Below are 19,263 nucleotides of genomic sequence, written 5' to 3'. Positions count from 1 at the left end.
TGTTTTTATATTTCTTGCTAGTTTACTCTCATATTCAATTTTCTCTATCAATTTATTGGTCATCCTTTGCTGATTTCTAAAACGCCCCAATCCTCAGGCTTACTACTCTTTTTGACAACACTGTAAGCATCTTCTTTTAATCTAATACTATCCTTAACTTCTCTAGTTACCCATGGTTCGATCGCTTTTCCCTTGGACCTTTTATTCCCCAAGGAAATGTATATGCGTTGAGAATTATGAATTATTTCTTTAAATGTTCCGCATTGCTTATCTACCGTTACATCTTTCAATCTAATTTCCCAATCTACCTTAGCCAACTCGTCCCTCATACCTACGTAATTGGCTTTGTTTAAAATTAAGACCCTAGTTTTGGACTTAATTATATCACTCTCAAACTCAATATGCAATTTTATCACATTATGATCACTCTGACCCAGAGGATCCTTAACGATAAGATTACTAATTAACCCTGTCTCATTACACAATACCAGATCCAAAATTGCCTGTACCTTAGTTGGTTCCTCAACATATTGTTCTAGAAAACTGCCTCGAATGCATTCCATGAACTCGTCCTCCAAACTACTTTTGTCAATTTGATTTGCCCAGTCGATATGAAGATTAAAGTCCCCCACGATTATTGCATTACCCTTGTTACATGCTCCTCTACTTTCCTGATTTATACTCTGTCCAACATGATAACTACTGTTCGGGGAGCTATAAACTACTCCCCACCAGTGTTTTCTGCTCCTTGTTATTTCTTAGTTCCACACATACTGATGCTACATCCTGATTTTCTGAGCTAAGATCCTTTCTCACTACTGCCTTTATCTCATCCTTTATTATCAAGGTTATCCCCCACACCTTTTCCATTTTGTCTGTCTTTTCTAAAAGTCAAGTACCCTGGAATATTTAGTTCCCAACCTTGGTCACCCTACAACCACGGCTCAGTAATGGCTACTAGATCAAACCCATTTATCTCTATTTGGGCCATTAAGTCATCTATCTTGTTATGAATGCTTCGTGCATTCAGATACAGCGCTTTTAATTTTAAGATTTTACTATTTTTCCCTGATGTGATCTCAGTCACTAATGCTCTGTTACCTTTGTTAAACACTCTGTCACTTCCTGACACACTCTGCGTGAATCAGAAATTTATGGCACAGAAGGCAGCAATTCAGCCCACCATGTCTGTGCCGGCTGAAAGAGAGCTATCCAGCCTAATCCCACTTTCTAGCTCTTGGTCCGTAGCCTTGTAAGTTATGGCACCTCAAGCGCACATCCAAGTACCCTTTAAATGCAATGAATGTTTCTGCCTCTACCACCCTTTCAAGCAGTGAGTTCCAGACCCCCACGATTTTGTTTTTAACCAAAATCACTAATCTGCTCTACAGCCTTGACTCTTCTCTTTATGCTTATAAATTTACCCTTACCTAAACCCCCCCCCCACCCACCACCTTATTAGTTTAAAGCCCTATCTCCCGCCTGAGTGGACAGAGGTGAGTAAAAATTTCTTCACTCAGAGGGTTGTGAATCTTTGGAACTCTCTACCCCAGAGGGCTGGGGATGCTCAGTCGTTGAGTATATTCAAGACGGAGATCGATAGATTTTTGGACACTAAGGAAATCAAGGGATATGGGGATAAGAAGGGAAAGTGGAGTTGAGGTAGAAGATCAGCTATGATCTTATTGAATGGTGGAGCAAGCTCGAGGGGCCATATCGCCTACTCCTGCTCCTATTTCTTATGATCTTATTATGGAATTTTGTGTTCTGTCTTTCAGCCAGTTAAATTATTCAACTTTTATTGTTCATTTTATACATTTTTAAAATGCATAGCATGCATCTATGTACTAATTTCAAAATTCAAAATTCTACAGTGATGGCAATGCAGGTAATTATTAGTAAAGGGAGAGGTTTATCGATACAAGAGATTTTTAGAGCTTCATTTCAATGTCAGGTTAGAAAACAAGTATAGGAAAGGAAATACATAAGAAAATTCATGAACATGTAAAATTTGCAAGGAATATTTCAGCAAACAGTCCAAGGAATAAAAGACTAGCTTTCATTCAGAAGGTTCATATTTTATCATGGTGCTTGCGGTGCATAACATTCATTTCCATTAACTTCTCTTTTTGCCACAAAATCTTCAGTATCTCTGGCGTTATAATTCAGTATTTCCTTTTGAAGCAATGACTTGGGTGTGGAAATTGCGCATTTGTTCTCTATGCCAAACGCATCAATATGGTGTGAAATAAACAACTCTTACTTCAAAAAGCACCGCAATGCACAGAACCTCCCTCCACCCAAAAAAAACATGAAAAATCAAACTTAGTTACAGAGCTACATTTTTTTATATACTTTTGAGTACTTAAAACAGATTTTAAACTCATAATGATCAGCTTATGAGCACATTTTTATGCTATTTATGAGATTTAAACTTCCTCTCCTACATTATTGTTATAGGTTGCCTGTTGCATTCTGATGGCCAAGAGAGTCACAGAGGAAACAGTGACTGTTGGCTCCACAACTTATGAAATAGGAAATATAAAACTGAACAAGCAAAAAAACATTTGGTTCATCAAACCTAATCCTTCCAAATACCATGTGCAATCTACCCAACCCTGGATTCAACCCCATTCATTTAATCTCCAACCAGATATTCATCCAGTTCCTTTCTAAAGAAGTTTATTGACTGAGCCTTAGCTGCCTTTTCCGGCATATCCACTACTCAATAGAAAAGGTTCTTCTAACCGCGTCTCACCTGAAGAGTGTTAATTTTAAGCCTGTATCTGTTATTCTGAACGCAGTAAGACAAATAATCTACTGACATTTCTACTTCCCAGCATTTTAAAGTCCTGGATCATGTCTCCACTCATTCATTTTTCCAATTTAAAAAAGTGCAAGCTCTAAGTATCTCACTCATAATTAAGAGCCCCAAGTTCTGGAATTATTCCTTCTTAGATGGAAACTTTAGAAAATTAAGTTTTCTTTTGTTCCATATCTCTTCAGATTTTATTCACTCAATAGAATGTTCCATCATCCAAGTTCTATCATTGGTTGCAAGTTCTATTTGAAACATTACAACAGTCAACAAACCTTTTTCATGTCTTCTTTACTGATTTTTTCATATCCATTGTGTTCCAGGAAAGCAATATGCTCAGCATTGTTAGAGCTTAGTCCTACTCCTTTTCCTCTTTTACCAAACTGGTCTACATATGGATGATGAAGTGTATCATAGTGAAGCATAATAATCATTTCTTTCTTCACTATTTCTTCAGCTTTCTGCATCTCAGTCAGAGGTGGTTCAACATTCAGAGGCCGTAAGATGGTTTCATTTACCTAAAATTAAAAGAAAATGTGACTTATACACTACAATTTCATATTTTGAAAGAACACTTCTGTACTTATCTACAGGATGACTAATCTTACAAATTCTAAAAATGTTATTCATAGGTCTTCCACTATGTTACTTTTGCCAGCTTTTAATAATGCAATTCTTCCATTGCTATAGCAGTCCTTTTCACTTTCTGTAGGATGTGATTTACTAGTTTTCAATTCCATGTGTATTTTCTGCCTATACTTAATATAAAATTGCAAGTTTTATACTCACATCTGAAGGCCTTGGAAAATTTCGTTGTACTGATTGGTGTCTCTTTTTTAATTCCCTCTCTCGTTCAGCATCTTTCATTGCCTGAAAAGGAAATAATGAAACTTCTGAAAATTACAAACACTCATTCCGCTTTAAAATACAAATACGTTGCAAATTAATGCTGTTGAACATATACACAGGATCTGCTTGTTCATCTCATGCTAAACATACTGTACTATTCCAATGACCTATCAGCAGGTCATTAGTTAAAGAACAGATCAGTTTCTAGAATTCAAATACTGGCCATGTGATTCAATGAAATCCCTACTAGTAAAATGTGATTCAGTAAATTCAAAGTACTATGCATTAAAGTACACAAGAAAGAATTTCAAAAAGACCACTTTAGTAGAGCTCGTGAAGAAGCTTACTTGTCTACGAGCTTCCACATCAGCAGCATCTTCTATGAAATTATCTTCAGTCTCCTGCTCCTCAAGCTCTCGCTCTGCGTTCTCTGGTAGCACAATTTCAAAGTCATTCTTTGGAGTAGGAAGGTTCAGCAGACCCATTCGCAGCTGCTCACGATGCTCTCTTTCCTACAAGCAAAATTAAGTATAAGTGTTGGGGCAACGTTAGCAAAATCCAGAGTGAAAACACAAGTAGTTGTAGGTTTGATAAAATATGGATGTTGGATTTCAATATTGTATCTTTAATATCAAAGCTGTGTAAAAAAAAATCTTGAAAATTTGACGGTACAATTACAAGGAATTCTGAACCAAATCTTTTTTTCAATTACATAACCCAAATATTATTCATTTTTCAAACATTCCTCTTTTGTGATATTGTTTTTTTTATTTTGGTGGAAAGACTATAGCAGAATGAGGTTGTTATTAGTTTTTGCCAGCTTTTGAGGTTGGCAGGTATAGGGTTACTTAGTTTTCTGCATAATCACCAGAGCAGATCGTTCCAAAGAGAAAATGGAGGAAAACAATTGCACCTTTTAAATCTATCTATCAAAAGCAGACAGATCTCACTTTAAGCTGGTGAGTTTTCAGCATTGGAAGGAAAACTGCAACAGGGTCCTGATGGCTTGGTAAATTTACCCAGTGATTAGCATGAGCCAAGCACACTAGAAGGTCCCAAGTTCATTTCCCGATCTGCACTGTGTTAGCAGATCTCAGCTGTAGTTATGGTACAGGACTCACAACTGGCATCAGCATTCTTGAATTGGGGTTAAGAGGAGAAAGGACAGAAGGAAGAAAGTTAGGCAAGGTCTTCACTCCTAACTGCTATCCAGCAACCTGTGCTACAAGTGTCAGCTTTGGTGTTATACTGCCCACACTCATTTTCAAAGCTCATATACAAGCTGATAAATCTGGGAGTGCCAGGCAGCATTGAATCTATACCCCAGCAAGTAATCAACAAATTCAGGAGAGGAACAGAAAATGTTGGTAAGAGGGGGGGAAAAAAAGTATGAATAGATTGAATGCATTAACACTGCACCTCAGATTAATAGCTGCAGTTAGAGTTCCAGCTGAGTTTACACTGTGTGGTTCCTGCCTGGCTGGAATAGTAACAGTCTTGCTCAGACGAGAGTTGTGTGCATGCCTGGATACAGACATAGGCAGAGTTCTCTTCCCACCATTAAAATTTTAATGTTTAGAAAGAGGTTAGGAGGGAATAGCTCTTTGTCGACCACGTTTGAGAATGTGTTGGATTTACATGCCATGAGGTTGTCAAACTGAACTTGTGTGAAACTGCCCCCCTCCAGTAAGTCACACTCCTTTGCTCTCTGGAGTCAGGTCGGGCCCCAACTAGATTAATACAACCAGTTTAGCATCAATTCAAAGCCAGAATTGCTTTACACTGCTGCTAAACTTGCAGTATAAATGCATCCATTGCCAATCAGAAAAATCAAAGAACTGCATAAAAAAGATCCGATCAATATACTGCACATATGTAATGAAACGAGCATCTCACATTCTGTATTTCTTTATCACTATATTTGAGCTAGAAATAAGCTGTCTGAATATTCACAGCTTCTTCATGCCACCTCTTATAGTCCTGTGTTATCACTAATGATTGGCTGAGTGATGTACTGAAATCGACATTGTAGACACTGAGGTAGTTGTGACCGTGATATCTCCTGTCTTTTCGACATCCAGAACACAACTCTAGAACACCAGCTTCGTTCGTTTGATTCCTTTTGAATCTTAAAATATAGCTTACCCTTACTGGCCACAGTCTTATACAGTTCACTATCTTCTTTTCAAGGTCCCAATTTGAGCAATTTTTTCTTCCAGAATGTATTTCATAATAAATAATGCAGAATTGGATTTCAGCCACTACATTCAAGTTGGTCTAAGATTTTAAAAACCTGAGGAAGGAGCAACTGTTCATTTAAAAGGGCACAATAATAACTAGAATGATAAACTTAAAGAGGTGGCAAACTTTTCTCTGTTGCAACTTTTGATATTTCAACAAGTTTAGAACAGCACATGTGAAAATTAAAAACCATAATGAAGGCCATCTCAGTGATAGCAATGTAACATAAAGCTCAGGATAAGGCTGCCAGATAATTAACTGTCAAAATCAGATAAATAAATTAGTATGTAGAGATTTATTCTATTGGATAGGGCTTGTTGATAATTTCAAAACCATTATGACTGTGACCAACCAAAACACTTAGTTTAATAAAATCTGATCCTTAAGAGAGGCCCAACTCCAACCTGCGGAAGGGTATCAAAAAAGCTAACACACAAAATGGCAACACCCTCCCCACCCCAGATAGCCAGAGGCTAAGTGACAGAAACCAGTAAAACAGAATGATGCATGGAGAGGAACCCCTAGCCATAGAGAAAGGCACATCTCATCTAGAAAGATGAATCAACCTACAAAGATGACTGAGCCAGTGATCTAAAAGTAACTACCCCACTGCAGTATTCCAAGAGGGAGTAGAACTCTTTCAAGAACTTCTCAAAATTCCAATCTCTACTGTATGAAGATTTTCAGATGTATATCAGACTGAGAATTGTCTAGATAGTGGGTGGTCAAATTCTCATGTTCATTCTTTGATTGGGTGTTTTTTACAGTAGAAACGGTGAACCAATCAGGCAGATACTAGGAAATGCATTTTAAGCTCCCCTTTGGCGATCATTTGTTTACTACTTAGCTCTGAACAGCCACACAAAATATTGAAAACTTGAGGCAAGCTGTGACTTTTCTATAATCACTGGAATGTTCCCAATCCCAGAACAGAAGTATCGCCCACTGCTCCCTTCCTGTGCCTCTCACTATACGGCCATCTGTGAAGCACCTTAAGACAATTTTCAACGTTAAAGGAGCAATGTAAATGCAAGTAGTTGCTGTTAAGGAGAGGAAAATCAGTCAGGGTTCCTACTGTTAATTTTTAAAAAAATTAATCACTCTCAGGATATGGGCATTGCTGGCAAGGCTGGCATTTATTGCCCATCCCTAGTTGCCCAGGTTTCCATACAACGGAGTGGCTTGGTAGACCATGTCAGAGGGCAGTTAAGAGTTAACCACGTTGGTGTGGGATTGGAGTCACACATAGGCCAGTCCAGGTAAAGATGGCACTTTTTCTCCCCTAAAAGGACATTAGGTTTTTAAGACAATCTGACAGCATCATGGTCACTTTCACTGATACCAATTTTTTATTTTCACACTCTCTGGATTACTAGTCCAGTTTAACAAGAAGGCTCAACACCACATTCTTAAGAGCAACTAGGGCTGGGCAATTAACACTAACCTTGCCAGCAACACACACATCTCGAGAATGAAAACAAAAACATAACCACTATGCTACCATACACGCCATTACTGGTGACTCCTGCCAGAAAGTAGATCAGGGTGGGCTGTGGTGCCTTCCCTCTGGTCAAAAAGCCTGGCCATGCTCACCATCAAGAGTTACATACAAAGAAAGGACACTTGGGTGAGATATCAAGGGATGAACAATAACCATGGATCCTTACCCAAACAGCAGCAGACATCTTCACAAGAGAAGGGGAGAAAAAGGAGAGAAAATTGACAAAACAAAAAAAAGGCTCTTCAGATGATCTACAATACTGTACCTACACATTGGCTGGATTATCTGCTAGTGACGACAATGAATGACATTTTTTTTAAAAACCTGCTAAATCAACAGACTAAATAACGGTGAAAATAGTTCAGTACAAAATCTCTGCAAAGATTTCTCTTACTGTTTATATGTCCTTTTTGTAACAGTGTAACAGAAGGCAGTGAAATTTTGGACCAATAGATTAAATGTACTTTACATAATATAAATCAAGTCAGGCTTTCTCTTTCATTTTGGATAAGTTAATTACCTCAGGACTAAAAAGGCAAGCAGAAATAACCAAACTATTTAGCAATGCAGGTGATAAAAGTTTCACTGGTTAGAAGTAATTAATTAATTAGACAAATATTCTACATCTCTCCTGCTTTAATACATTTAATACACTGCAAAGCATTAGCATTCAATCTGTACTGAAAGCTTTTAAAGTAAAGGTATTTGACCTCAAATTAAAATCAACTCAAAACTACAAGCCTTATCTAAATAAAAACAAATTGAAGGGAAAAATTGCTTAGAATATTGCTATCTATACAGCATAATGCAAGTGCAGCATATGTGGAGGAATTTTAGTTAGGGCAAGTACTTAAGCTCAGATGAGTCATTGTGTGTACATCAATGTACTAATATAAAAGCATAGGGACGAACTCTAGAAATAAACACTTGTCCTACCAGTTGTTTGGTGTATGAAGGATCATTATAATCCACCATTTCCTCTCCTGGATTGATATTCAATTTGTCTCGTAAAGGAGTCCTTCCTGGGGTCACTGCAACGCCGGGTTTAGGTGTCATTCCACTACGTGGAGTCAAACCATCACTACCATGTGTTGGAGTCCTAAACATTTTAAAATAAAATATTTTTTCTCTTATTAAATGTCATTCACTTTGCAAAAACTCCTCTCTTTCAAATAATCGAATAAAAGCTGAAAAGGTGATGGGTTTCCAATGCAGATGCTACTTAAAAACCCAATTAATGTACTGACTACTGGTTATTATAGTGAGGGTATCATTCCCCTCCAGCTTTCCATTTGAAATGCTGTTTTGCTTTATTCTTACATGGTGTTTCTCTGCCCCCTCCACCATGGCAGGAAGGAGATAAAGGATATGTTTTACTGGAAACAATGCTATCCAGATCTACACTTCTTATGATCTGGTTTATCATTCTCCACTCAATTTTCAAGACCTGAACATAAATAATGATGCAAGGAGATGGATTGTAATTTCTCTTTTCAAGAGTCAACGCAGATGCTCTGTGGTCTGTGTTGCACATAATCTAGAAGTTATTAATATCACTGTGCAATATGAAAATAAAAACGAAGTTCAAAAATAGAGCAAACTTTACACAAGTCAAATTTGGCAAATAAGTCAGATATCAATCTTTTATCAGTTCCTCCCCCAAAAAAAACAAAAATTCTGACTTTTTAATCCAAAGCTGGTTGAAAATATATTAAATTGTTGTATTAAGAAAACACATATAAACATTTACCTGAAAGGTGTAGCAAGCACAGTGTTCGGTGTCTGAACCACCTGTCGTTGTGGGGTTACTCCAGAGAAATCACTTTCATGGAGAGGGGTGTTCAATCCACCTTTTAGAGGTGTATCAACATTCGTCAGTGCCATCAAGTTCTGAGCTTCCTATACAATGAAGTGCAAAATAGAAAAAGGCACTTTAACAACCATCTAATTTTTCTGCTCACGCTCCCCATCTTTCTCCGGAGATCACTCAACTATGGCTGAAGTCAGCCAAGGAACCCATTTTTAGCATTCCACCAATCCTGCTCTGAGCCAGCAGTACACCAGTGGTGTACAAGAATAGACCCCTGTCAAATCCTCTCAAATTCGTACCCTTGAAAGAGCTTAGTACCTCCCTACATTAGTACAACATTGAATTACATCCAAATTACAGCACAGAAACAGGCCATTCAGCCCAACTAGCCTATGCTGGCGTTTATACTCCACACGAGCCTCCTCCCTCCCTACTTCATCTAACCCTATCAGGATACCTTTCTATTCCTTTCTCCCTCATGTGCTTATCTAGCTTCTCCTTAAATGCATCTATGCTATTTGCCTCAACTATTCCTTGTGGTAGTACTTTCCACATCCTTACCACTCTCTGGGTAAAGAAGTTTCTTCTGAATTCCCTACTTGGTTTATTAGCGACTGTTTTATATTTATAACCTCTAGTTTTGGATTCCCCGACAAGTGGGGACATTTTCTCCATATCGACTCTATCAAACCCTATAATTAGCGTAAAGACCTCTATCAGGTCACCCCTCAGCCTTCTCTTTTCTGGAGAAAAGAGCCTGTTCAGCTTTCCTGATGAGGATATCATCTCAGTTTTGGTATCGTCCTTGTGAATCTTTTTCGCATGCTCTTCAATACCTCTATATCCTTTCTATAATATGGAGACCAGAACTGTGTACAATACTACAAGCGTGGTCTAACCAGGATTCTATATAAGTTTAACATAACTTCTTTGCTTTTCAATTCTATCCCTTTAGAAATAAACCCTAGTGCTTGATTCGCCTTTTTTTTATGGCCTTACTAACCTGCATCGCTACTTTTAGTGATTTGTGCATCTGTACCCCTAGATCCCTTTGCTCCTCTATCCCATTTAGATTCTTACTATCCAAGCAGTATATGGCCTCCTTATTCTTCCCACCAAAATGCACCACCTCACATTTATCTATATTGAAATTCATTTGCCAAATACACGCCCATTCTGTAAGTTTATTATTGTCCTCTTGCATTTTGACGCATTCTTGCTTTGTATTAACTATACCCCCCCAATTTGGTGTCATCTGCAAATTTTGAAATTGTACTTCAGATTCCCAAATCGTTAATGAAAATTGTGAACAACAGTGGTCCCAGCACCGATCCCTGTAGAACACCACTTCCCAGCTTTTGCCAGCCTGAGTAGCTATCCTTAACCCCTACTCGCTGTTTTATGTTTTGTAGCCAACTTGCTATCCATTCTGCTACCTATCCCGACTCCACATGCTCTGACCTTAGCCATGAGTCTACAATGCGGTACCTTATCGAAGGCCTTTTGAAAATCCAAATATATTGCATCTACTGCATTACCCTCGTCTACTCTTTCTGTTACTTCTTCAAAGAATTCAATAAGGTTGGTCAAGCATGACAGTCCCTTCCAAAATCCATGCTGACCATTCTTTATTTTATTTTCGTTCTCTAGATGTCTTTTTATTACATCTTTGAGCAAAAATTCTGTTATCTTTCCTACCATCGACATTAAGCTAACTGGTCGATAGTTCCCTAGACTTGTTCTATCTCTCTTTTTAAATATAGGAATAACACTAGCTGACTGCCAGCCCTCTGGCACTATTCCCTTTTCTAGTGAAAAAGAACAAGAGCAAAGCAGAGCTCTAATCTGTGTTTTGCTACCTTGTAGTCTTCCAATAAGCCTCGCTACATTCCAGTCAAAATGCAAAATTTGATTTTTTTTTATTTGGCTCATTGAGCTTATTAGGGAGAAGCTGAACCATGAATACCAGGAAAGTCCGAGATTCGATCCCGGAGATGTGCTGAGTTAGGTCATTTCAGCCAGCACAGCATTAGCGATGCTACCACTGGCCTCATTGCCACTGGGTTAGAGAAAGGAAAATAAGCTACAGTTCCCAGTCCTGAACTGGTTCAATGATCCCTGCTGGAAGTGCTCATGTGTGGACAAAGGATCTGACTCAGCTGTGATGCCTTGTGTAGACCAGTAGCCCGTGACACCTGCCGTCAAGGCTCTCATGTGAATAATGAGTATTTAGGCAAGGTACCAAGGTTGCTGGTGGCCTTGGAACAGCTTCAGAAGACAGAATAAAAGTTGGTGGAAAAAAATCTTAAATACAAAAGGTTTCTTAGCCTCCAGAACTAATCAATTTAAAAGGGCCGGTACTACTCTTCTACAATTACTTGTTTGTATTTTAAAAAAATGAATTATCCACGGAAACTTTAGGCTGCAATAGTGTAACTTCAGGTCAGAAAACACAATATAATGAGTTTTGTGAACGTCATAACGACTCAGATGAGGGAATGAAAGAACTCCACACTTCATCCAAGACAAGGATCTCGCCCAAAAAATAGAAAAAGTTACAGACAGCATTTATCCATCCATAAGAATTCAGGAGCATTACAGTGATAATTGTACTGTGGGTAAAGTATATGCATAAAGACTCCATACAATGACAATGCACAATGTGTTCCAATACAAAATCTGCACCAGTTCAGCTTAATATGGTTTGATTACCTGGAGAATACGATCCTGGGCTGCAGGAGTGCGTGCGGTTCGCAAACTCAAACCAGCATTGGCAATGTTATATTCAGAAAGGAGTGCATTGGAGGCAGAGTTTGGAATTCCAGATTCTTCGACAGTCTGACAGGCCATCTCACTAGCCTGACCAATTTTGACTACTTCTTCCAGCTCAGCATCAGAGATCTTTTAAAAAGAAACACAAATAATTCTTTATTGGATAACAGAGCTTCAATTCCATTAGTATTATGACATTTACAGGTCCTATTAAAAAATATACAACTATTATGTGTACATCTGAAACCTGTTGGATGATATTTATCCAACCTGAAACTTAGCAAAGAATGGTAAAGTGACAAAGTCACAAATGCATTATGATGTCAGGTAATTCATATGCAATAGCTCTCTGACTATTTGCTGCTTATATCAAAGATACAAGACAGATAATTATACTGAAAGTGAGATAGTCCCACTTCAGATTGAGATGATGTGATATGTAGTGCTATATAGTGAGAAGAAAGTAAAAAAGATTACACCTCAAAGCAGTGGGGGGGGGAAATCAGCTATGTAGCTATTATGCACAAAACTGCAGGGACCACTTCAAGTGGGTAGTTCAGAACTTCTGTTGAATGGTAACTATAGTCGCTATGAGATTTATTAAGCACGGGATTTCCTGTATTGAGTGGGATGAAGAAGAAACAGCTGCCGACATTTAAACTCTCAGTACATTCTAATAACATACAAGGAACAAAAAATGGATGGCTATGGGTATCTTATCATAGAATCACAGAAAAGTTACAGCATGGAAGGAGGCCATTTGGCCCATTGAGTCCATGCCTGCTCTATTCAAGAGCAATCCAGCTAGTCTCACTCACCCGTCCTATCCCTGTAGCCCTGCAAATTATTTCCTTTCAAGTACTTATCCAGTTCCTTTTTGAAGGCCATGATTGATTCTGCCTCCACCACCCCTCTGGCAGTGCATTCCAGATCCTAACCACTCGCTGTGGAAAAAAGTTTTTCCTCATGTCTCCTTTGGTTCTTTTGCCAATCAACTTAAATCTATGTCCTCTCGTTCTTGACTCTTCCGCCAATGGGAACAGTTTCTCTCTAACTAATCTGTCTAGACCCTTCATAATTTTGAATATCTCTATCAAATCTCCTCTCAACCTTCTCTGTTCCAAGGAGAACAATCCCAGCTTCTCCAGTCAATCCACGTAACTAAAGTCCCTCATCCCTGGAATCATTCTAGTAAATCTCTTCTGCACCCTTTCTAAGGCCTTCACATCCTTCCTAAAGTGCGGTGCCCAGAACTGGACACAATACTCCAGTTGTGACCGAACCAGTGTTTTATAAAGGTTCATCATGACTCTGTGTGTGTGTGTGTGTGTGTGTGTGTGTGTGTGTGTGTATATAAAAAATACATGCACAATTTTTAGAATTTTATTTAGTGTGTAACGTTACTTTTGCAGACTGTGAAATATCCATTATTCTTACAGAATGATAGATTGAGGTAGAGTTCTTTCAGTGTTGTCATTGTTTCGATGTGAGGCCCTACATAATGTACACATTGTCTGCAGAATTTCTTACATCTTCAATTTGTCTGCTGGAAAAGATGAACCTGTGTGATGCATTGAAAAGAGGAGCACATCCTTGCTATGTCTGTCAGGGCAGGTCTTAGCTGACTGAGTCTACTCCTTATGAGTGATGTATGGGCACCATATTTGTAAGGAACACCACCTTTTGAGTGCATTGTCTGGAAGTTTCTAAAATCTAACATACTATACACGAAAAGTTTAGTTTTTAAAATTAAGTCTATTTTTCCACTTATTTCCATGCCTTATGCTATGGAGGTATTAGTTATCAAGGTTTTCAATTGATTTTCATCAGCACCAGACAAAACATTAGAAACCAAGTAATGATTCTGCCATTTGCTTTTGGGTTTGGTGAAAGATAGAAAGATACGTGTTTTTAGATAACAAGATATACCAAAGTCAAAAATAGTTTTACAAGATTGTCATACGTATAAGTACAAATGAAAAGGGAAGCACCCAATGAAATTAAAAGAGAAGTATAATCAGCATTAAACTTTGGTGGGGGGGGTGCAACAACAAGGAGATTTTGTAGAGGAAGTTGGTGAGATAACTAACTGTTTAAAACTCCATGAGTGCCAACTCAAGGTTTCTTTAGCTGGAAGGAGGAATTTACTTTCTGACTTAACAATATAGAGAACCTTCTAAACATCTTGAGTCACCTTTAGAACAAAGTCTGTAGGTAGGGTGGACGCCACGAAGTGTGTTTGCAGTGGGATCTTTGGACAGGTAAGTAGACAGGGGAAAAGATGCAAATAATGCAAGTAATGCAAATATAACAGCTCAAGTAATAATTATTGCTAATTCTTATTACTAACACAAGCTATGGAGACCAATGAATTGGTGCTTATAAGGAGTTCACCTTCTCAGGCTTGATTTATTTCCTGGTCTTCACAGACCTTAACAGTTTGTTAGAATGAGAAGGTTGAAATTTTTTTTTGTACAAAGACTGTGGCCTCATCTGTTCAGCACATGGTGTTACTTAAGGGGGACAGAGGAAGGAAGAGTAGTCACACAGGACAGATAAAAGTCACCATTACATATCCTTCAAGGTTCGCTATGCAAAAGTTATCAAATTATATCTGCAAGTGTGCAATTCACACAATCAGATGTATGAATTTTGAAGAAGGAAAACTATTTAAGTTGTGCAGCCTCAGGGAAAATGGGAATTTCATGTGAGGGACCGTAAAAGATAGTAATAGCTTCAAAATCTCTAGTTAGGGTGATTGTCTCCAGTCTAATCACAAAGTGAAGACTAGAGAATGCAAACCAGGTTTTAAAAATTATTTTTTGACCTTTTGACAACCAAAGGCCATCCAGACTGTCTAGGGTCAGCATTTTACTTGCCACATACAATTTGAAATGTAGCAACAGATGCAATTAGAAAGGAAATAGCCGAAGTTAATTTTACAAAAGAGCAGCTGCCAAGTCAGGTTGTACACTTGTGCACAACAGTGTTCTTCTGAGTCGGCATTTATCTGTGTGTATATTACTAGGGATAAACACTTGCCCCAACTAAATTCTCTGTTCCAGATGGAACTGAAGTTTAATTAAAAATACAGTTAGAGCAATTTTACAATTGGACAAATTGCTGCCACCTCATATCACATAATCAATGTTATTTTTTTTAAAAAAAGGATATTAGAGACATCCAAGCCTGTTGTGCACATAACAGGTGGCTAATGTCAAATTCACTTCTTTATCCATATCTTCAAATGTTTAAAATACTTGGAAAAGAAATCAGAGTATAATCACAGATTGACATGTTCTTTGGGCTCAATCTCGTTCCGTTCTTATTTTACAAAAGGAGGGTTTCTGATACCATTGGACAATGTCCATTAGATAATTTGAGAGTTATTTGTGAAGAGAAAGTAAAACTGCACAGCAAAAGACCAACGAAATACATTACTCCTCAAAACTGGATATGCCACTTTAATGCAATTTCCAGGTTAAGAAATATCAAACTTTTTAAGAATCAAGATAATAAATGGATTCTTAGGTTCATTCTAACCTATGGATCCCATCAAATGTGTTCTTCTATTTTCAATTGAATTGTTGTTAAACTGATTGTTGTGAAAAGTACTGAAGGGTTTAGTGCCAATGACTCAGGATGCACAGACATACAACAGCAAGCAGTGAAGTCAACATTTAAACCCGAACAGCCACACTGATGCACAGACATTTAATTTAAAGACACAGAGCTGATGATATGTGCAGCTATGGTGTACCAAGCTGTGTCTTTAGATTAAATGTATGTGAATAATCTGGATCATGATGAGCAAATGGCTGTTTTGTACTATTATAGTGTTAACATGAGCAGCTATGGTGCACCAAGCTATCACAGTGCAAAACAGCCATGTGCTCATCATGATCCAGTTTATTCAAATTACTGACAGCTATAGCAGCAGTTCATCATTGGGGTATATATTTCAGCAATATATGTCAAAGTTACTGAATATAGTAACTGCAATAAACCAGTCCCCATGAGCTGAACAATGAGACCACTGATGGTCATTATATGCGCATGGGGAAACAGTTTGCAGTGAACACACACACATACACAGATACAAATACACTGGTCGATCGACCATGATGTTGCACATGGGAAGTCAAGACCAGGTGTAGTATTCAAGTGAAGCAGGGATAGAGGCTGGAGAGAATTGGACCAGAGCACACAGATGTAAGTCAGCCCCTTTATAAAGTCAGACATTCTGTCTTCAATTTTTATATCCATTATAACTTCCTATTTCCATATTGATAATGGAAACTGCCTATGTACACTTGCTCACGCTATAATAACACTCCTATAACTACAGGGCGACAAGTTTATATTAGGCAGTTTCCATTTTAAATGTGAACAGAGGAAGTTAAATTAGAAAAAGTTGACAGGCAGTGTGTACAGACACAAGATTTTTAAAAATATATTCCTAGTCAATCTCCCGTGACATTGCACATAGGAAGTCAAATGGTATGTTGTTTCAGAAGGGTAGAAGTATTAGACGGAGAATGCGTCATTTTAAATAAAAATAGATGTTATATAAAAAAAATTAAATGAATGTAAGCTATTGGGATAAAATAACATATTAGAAGGTTTTCATACAGAGGTATGGGAAAAAAAGTGAAATATGTAAATCGTATAGTGTGTATCCATATGTAAAAATCTTGCATTTTTTTTTAATAATGTGTAAAGTAACATGGAATTTGTATGTAGTATTATGCATTTAAATTGTATACTAGAAGTATTAATACAATTTTACATTTTTGTGTTAGTTTCCCTGTTATTTTGAAGGCAAATGTGAAGTTAGAAATATGATGGCTGGGGAGTAACACTTAAATGATGGAGGGATCGGAAACATTAGGGGAGGAACCAGTTGGACTCTGGACTGGTTGGTGGTACTGAATACCAAAATGGTTGCAGAGGTGAGCGGGTAGTAAAAATCGAATACTGGGTACATTTTGAGGGGCAACAGTCGAAAAGTTTCAGAAAGAAATTTAGATGATGCCACAAAATTTGCTGCTGGTGAGTGCAGTGCGCAGAATATGGTGTTGGAATAAGAGAGTAAGAAAGAGGGAGTTAGGACAATTATGATGAAAAGAACACCAAGTGAAAACATAGTGAGGGAAGGTAAAAATCATATTTTTATATAAAAGTTCAGGATGAGAAACTTGGGAGGTTTTACAGTGTGTGGTACTTAAACAAAAAAGAGTAGGACTAAAAAAGAACAGAAAAAGTAGCCATTTAAAAGAAAAGGCCCAACTGATCTACTGTGAGGTACATTGCAGTAGTGTTCACGGCTGTAAGAAAAATAGTGTTCCTCCCCAGGTAAGTCATTCTAAAAATGACATTTTTAATTCATGTGGTGTCAAAACTTAAGTAACAAGGTCAGATTTTGAGTCCTTTAATTTGCCAGACCAATTTCATGCACATGTTTGTGTGTCTCTACCTGAGTGCACCCTAAGGAACAGTGCAGTGGCAGCTTTCCTCTACTCATATGTTTGGAAGACTGTAGCGTCAAGCAGATGACACCACAGAAAACACAACTAATACCTTTGCGGTGCTTAGAAAGGATGTGCACTATTTACCTGTGGCGCAGGAAGAACTAATTTACTTCTTTTTTTGGTAAACTCAGAGACACCACTGATCTGTAATATAGCAGAAGGCAAATCAGATTCCTTCTTCTTTTTCAGACGCTGCTTATCTTTCTTCTGTTCCGATTCTTCTTTTTCACTAAATAAAAATGAACAGCTTATATTACAATCAATTTGTAAACAGGAAAGGATTTTAGAAAGCTAACCACAGGCTCTAACATCCCATTAAATTTGTGAAATGGCTATGGCATGTTTTTCTCTGACCTACTACAAAGTATTTTAAAAACACAGTATTTTGATATGGCTAAGAAACTGAAAACTAACATAATTGAACTCAAAAATATTTACTGAAGCCTGTTCTCATGAAACAGATGGGCTTGCTTGTAAATCTTAAAACTAAGCAGTAAGAAAAATTTTGGGCAGTCAGGCCTACTTTGAATTCTAAATTGTTTTTATTATCATGGATTACATTGATCAATATTATACAAAAGGGAGTAAAGGCTGCAGCGAAAACTACTGCTTCAATCCACCTGTACATTCAGAATGCTACCAATTATATATTCACAAACATTTAGTGCCACTAATTTTTAAATGGAATATTGTTATCAATAGTTACCCCCTTCTCAGTGAAAAAGTGAAAGCCCACACTCCATCTCACTAATCTTCTTGACGGAGTCAGACAAACATTAGGAGTTGGGAATAATTTTAGGTTTGAGACCTGGCACAAGTGCATGGTCCCTAGTGCTTTTTTAGTGCACTGCATCAATATAGAGCAATAATAATATATTTTGAGTGTAGGCAGACAGATAAGTGTGATTTCAAAGTTGGCTTCAACTAACTGTATGTCTAGGGAAAGCCCATTTGTTCTCTTCAATGGTAACCAATAACTGGCTGCATAATCAGACCATAGTTTTGGGAGAAGTCTATCCTGAACGGATTGTTTTTGTTTACGTCAACACCTCTGTTCAGCAATTAATAGTCTCTCTCACTGTCTTTGATGGGGAGACCTCTCAACTGCTCAGATCAATGCTCCCTGCTTCTATTAGCCCAACTCCCATACTGCTGCTGTTTCTGCTTCTTTGTTGGTGTTGAGGTTTCCCTGCTACCTTGGCCTGCCGGTACACTAACATCTAGGCCAACTCTGTTCTACTCTTTAATCACCACACAGACCTCCTTGCTGACCTTGGTCTACTCTCTGACCGCCTTGATGACTTTGGATTTCAGGGTCTTCATGCAGACTTGGACTCTCTGCATGCAGACCCCAGAAGTTCTGACCTCGTCGATCATGACTCTTCTGGTCTGAAGCATTTCCTGCTTGATCATTGCTCATACTTGAACTCATACCATTCCTGCTTCAATATTGATGTACAACTGAAATCCTAAATTAATTCCTCGTTCCTGATGCTTTTCAGGTCTGATAACTTACCCTGGAGTTTAATCTCTTTTGCCTCCTTTCCATCTCCTTCTCCTCTGGCTCCTTATCCACCTAGGGATATTTCCCTCCTTTGCATCCCTCCTTCAAGATCCTCCTTGTCTACTATCCCCAGCCCCTGCATCTTCCTCGCCAAATTCTCCTTTCTGTCTGCCCTCTGTTGCTGCACCAAGCAGCTCCTTATCCTCAGCAATTTCAACCTCCATCTTAGTTCAACCT

The 19,263-nt window shown here is 38.1% G+C and overlaps 1 protein-coding gene across 1 annotated transcript in view; it reads right to left on the bottom strand.

Moving 5' to 3' along the window:
- The window catches only part of cdc5l (CDC5 cell division cycle 5-like (S. pombe)), a 66,288-nt gene that overhangs the window by 16,118 nt on the left and 30,907 nt on the right, over positions 1-19,263 (bottom strand). Inside the window, exons 7-13 of the mRNA XM_067984476.1 lie at positions 17,607-17,751; positions 11,932-12,120; positions 9,160-9,308; positions 8,346-8,508; positions 4,015-4,179; positions 3,608-3,688; positions 3,094-3,336 (exon numbers count right to left, since the gene is read on the bottom strand). Of these exons, the coding sequence (XP_067840577.1) occupies positions 3,094-3,336; positions 3,608-3,688; positions 4,015-4,179; positions 8,346-8,508; positions 9,160-9,308; positions 11,932-12,120; positions 17,607-17,751 (1,135 nt within the window). The remainder of the gene's footprint in view (positions 1-3,093; positions 3,337-3,607; positions 3,689-4,014; positions 4,180-8,345; positions 8,509-9,159; positions 9,309-11,931; positions 12,121-17,606; positions 17,752-19,263) is intronic.

Source organism: Heptranchias perlo, chromosome 5 (assembly GCF_035084215.1).
Source record: "Heptranchias perlo isolate sHepPer1 chromosome 5, sHepPer1.hap1, whole genome shotgun sequence".
In the NCBI taxonomy this organism is placed as follows: domain Eukaryota; kingdom Metazoa; phylum Chordata; class Chondrichthyes; order Hexanchiformes; family Hexanchidae; genus Heptranchias; species Heptranchias perlo.
Note: the sequence above shows the minus strand (reverse complement) of the source record. Positions and strands in the feature narration are given on the sequence as shown.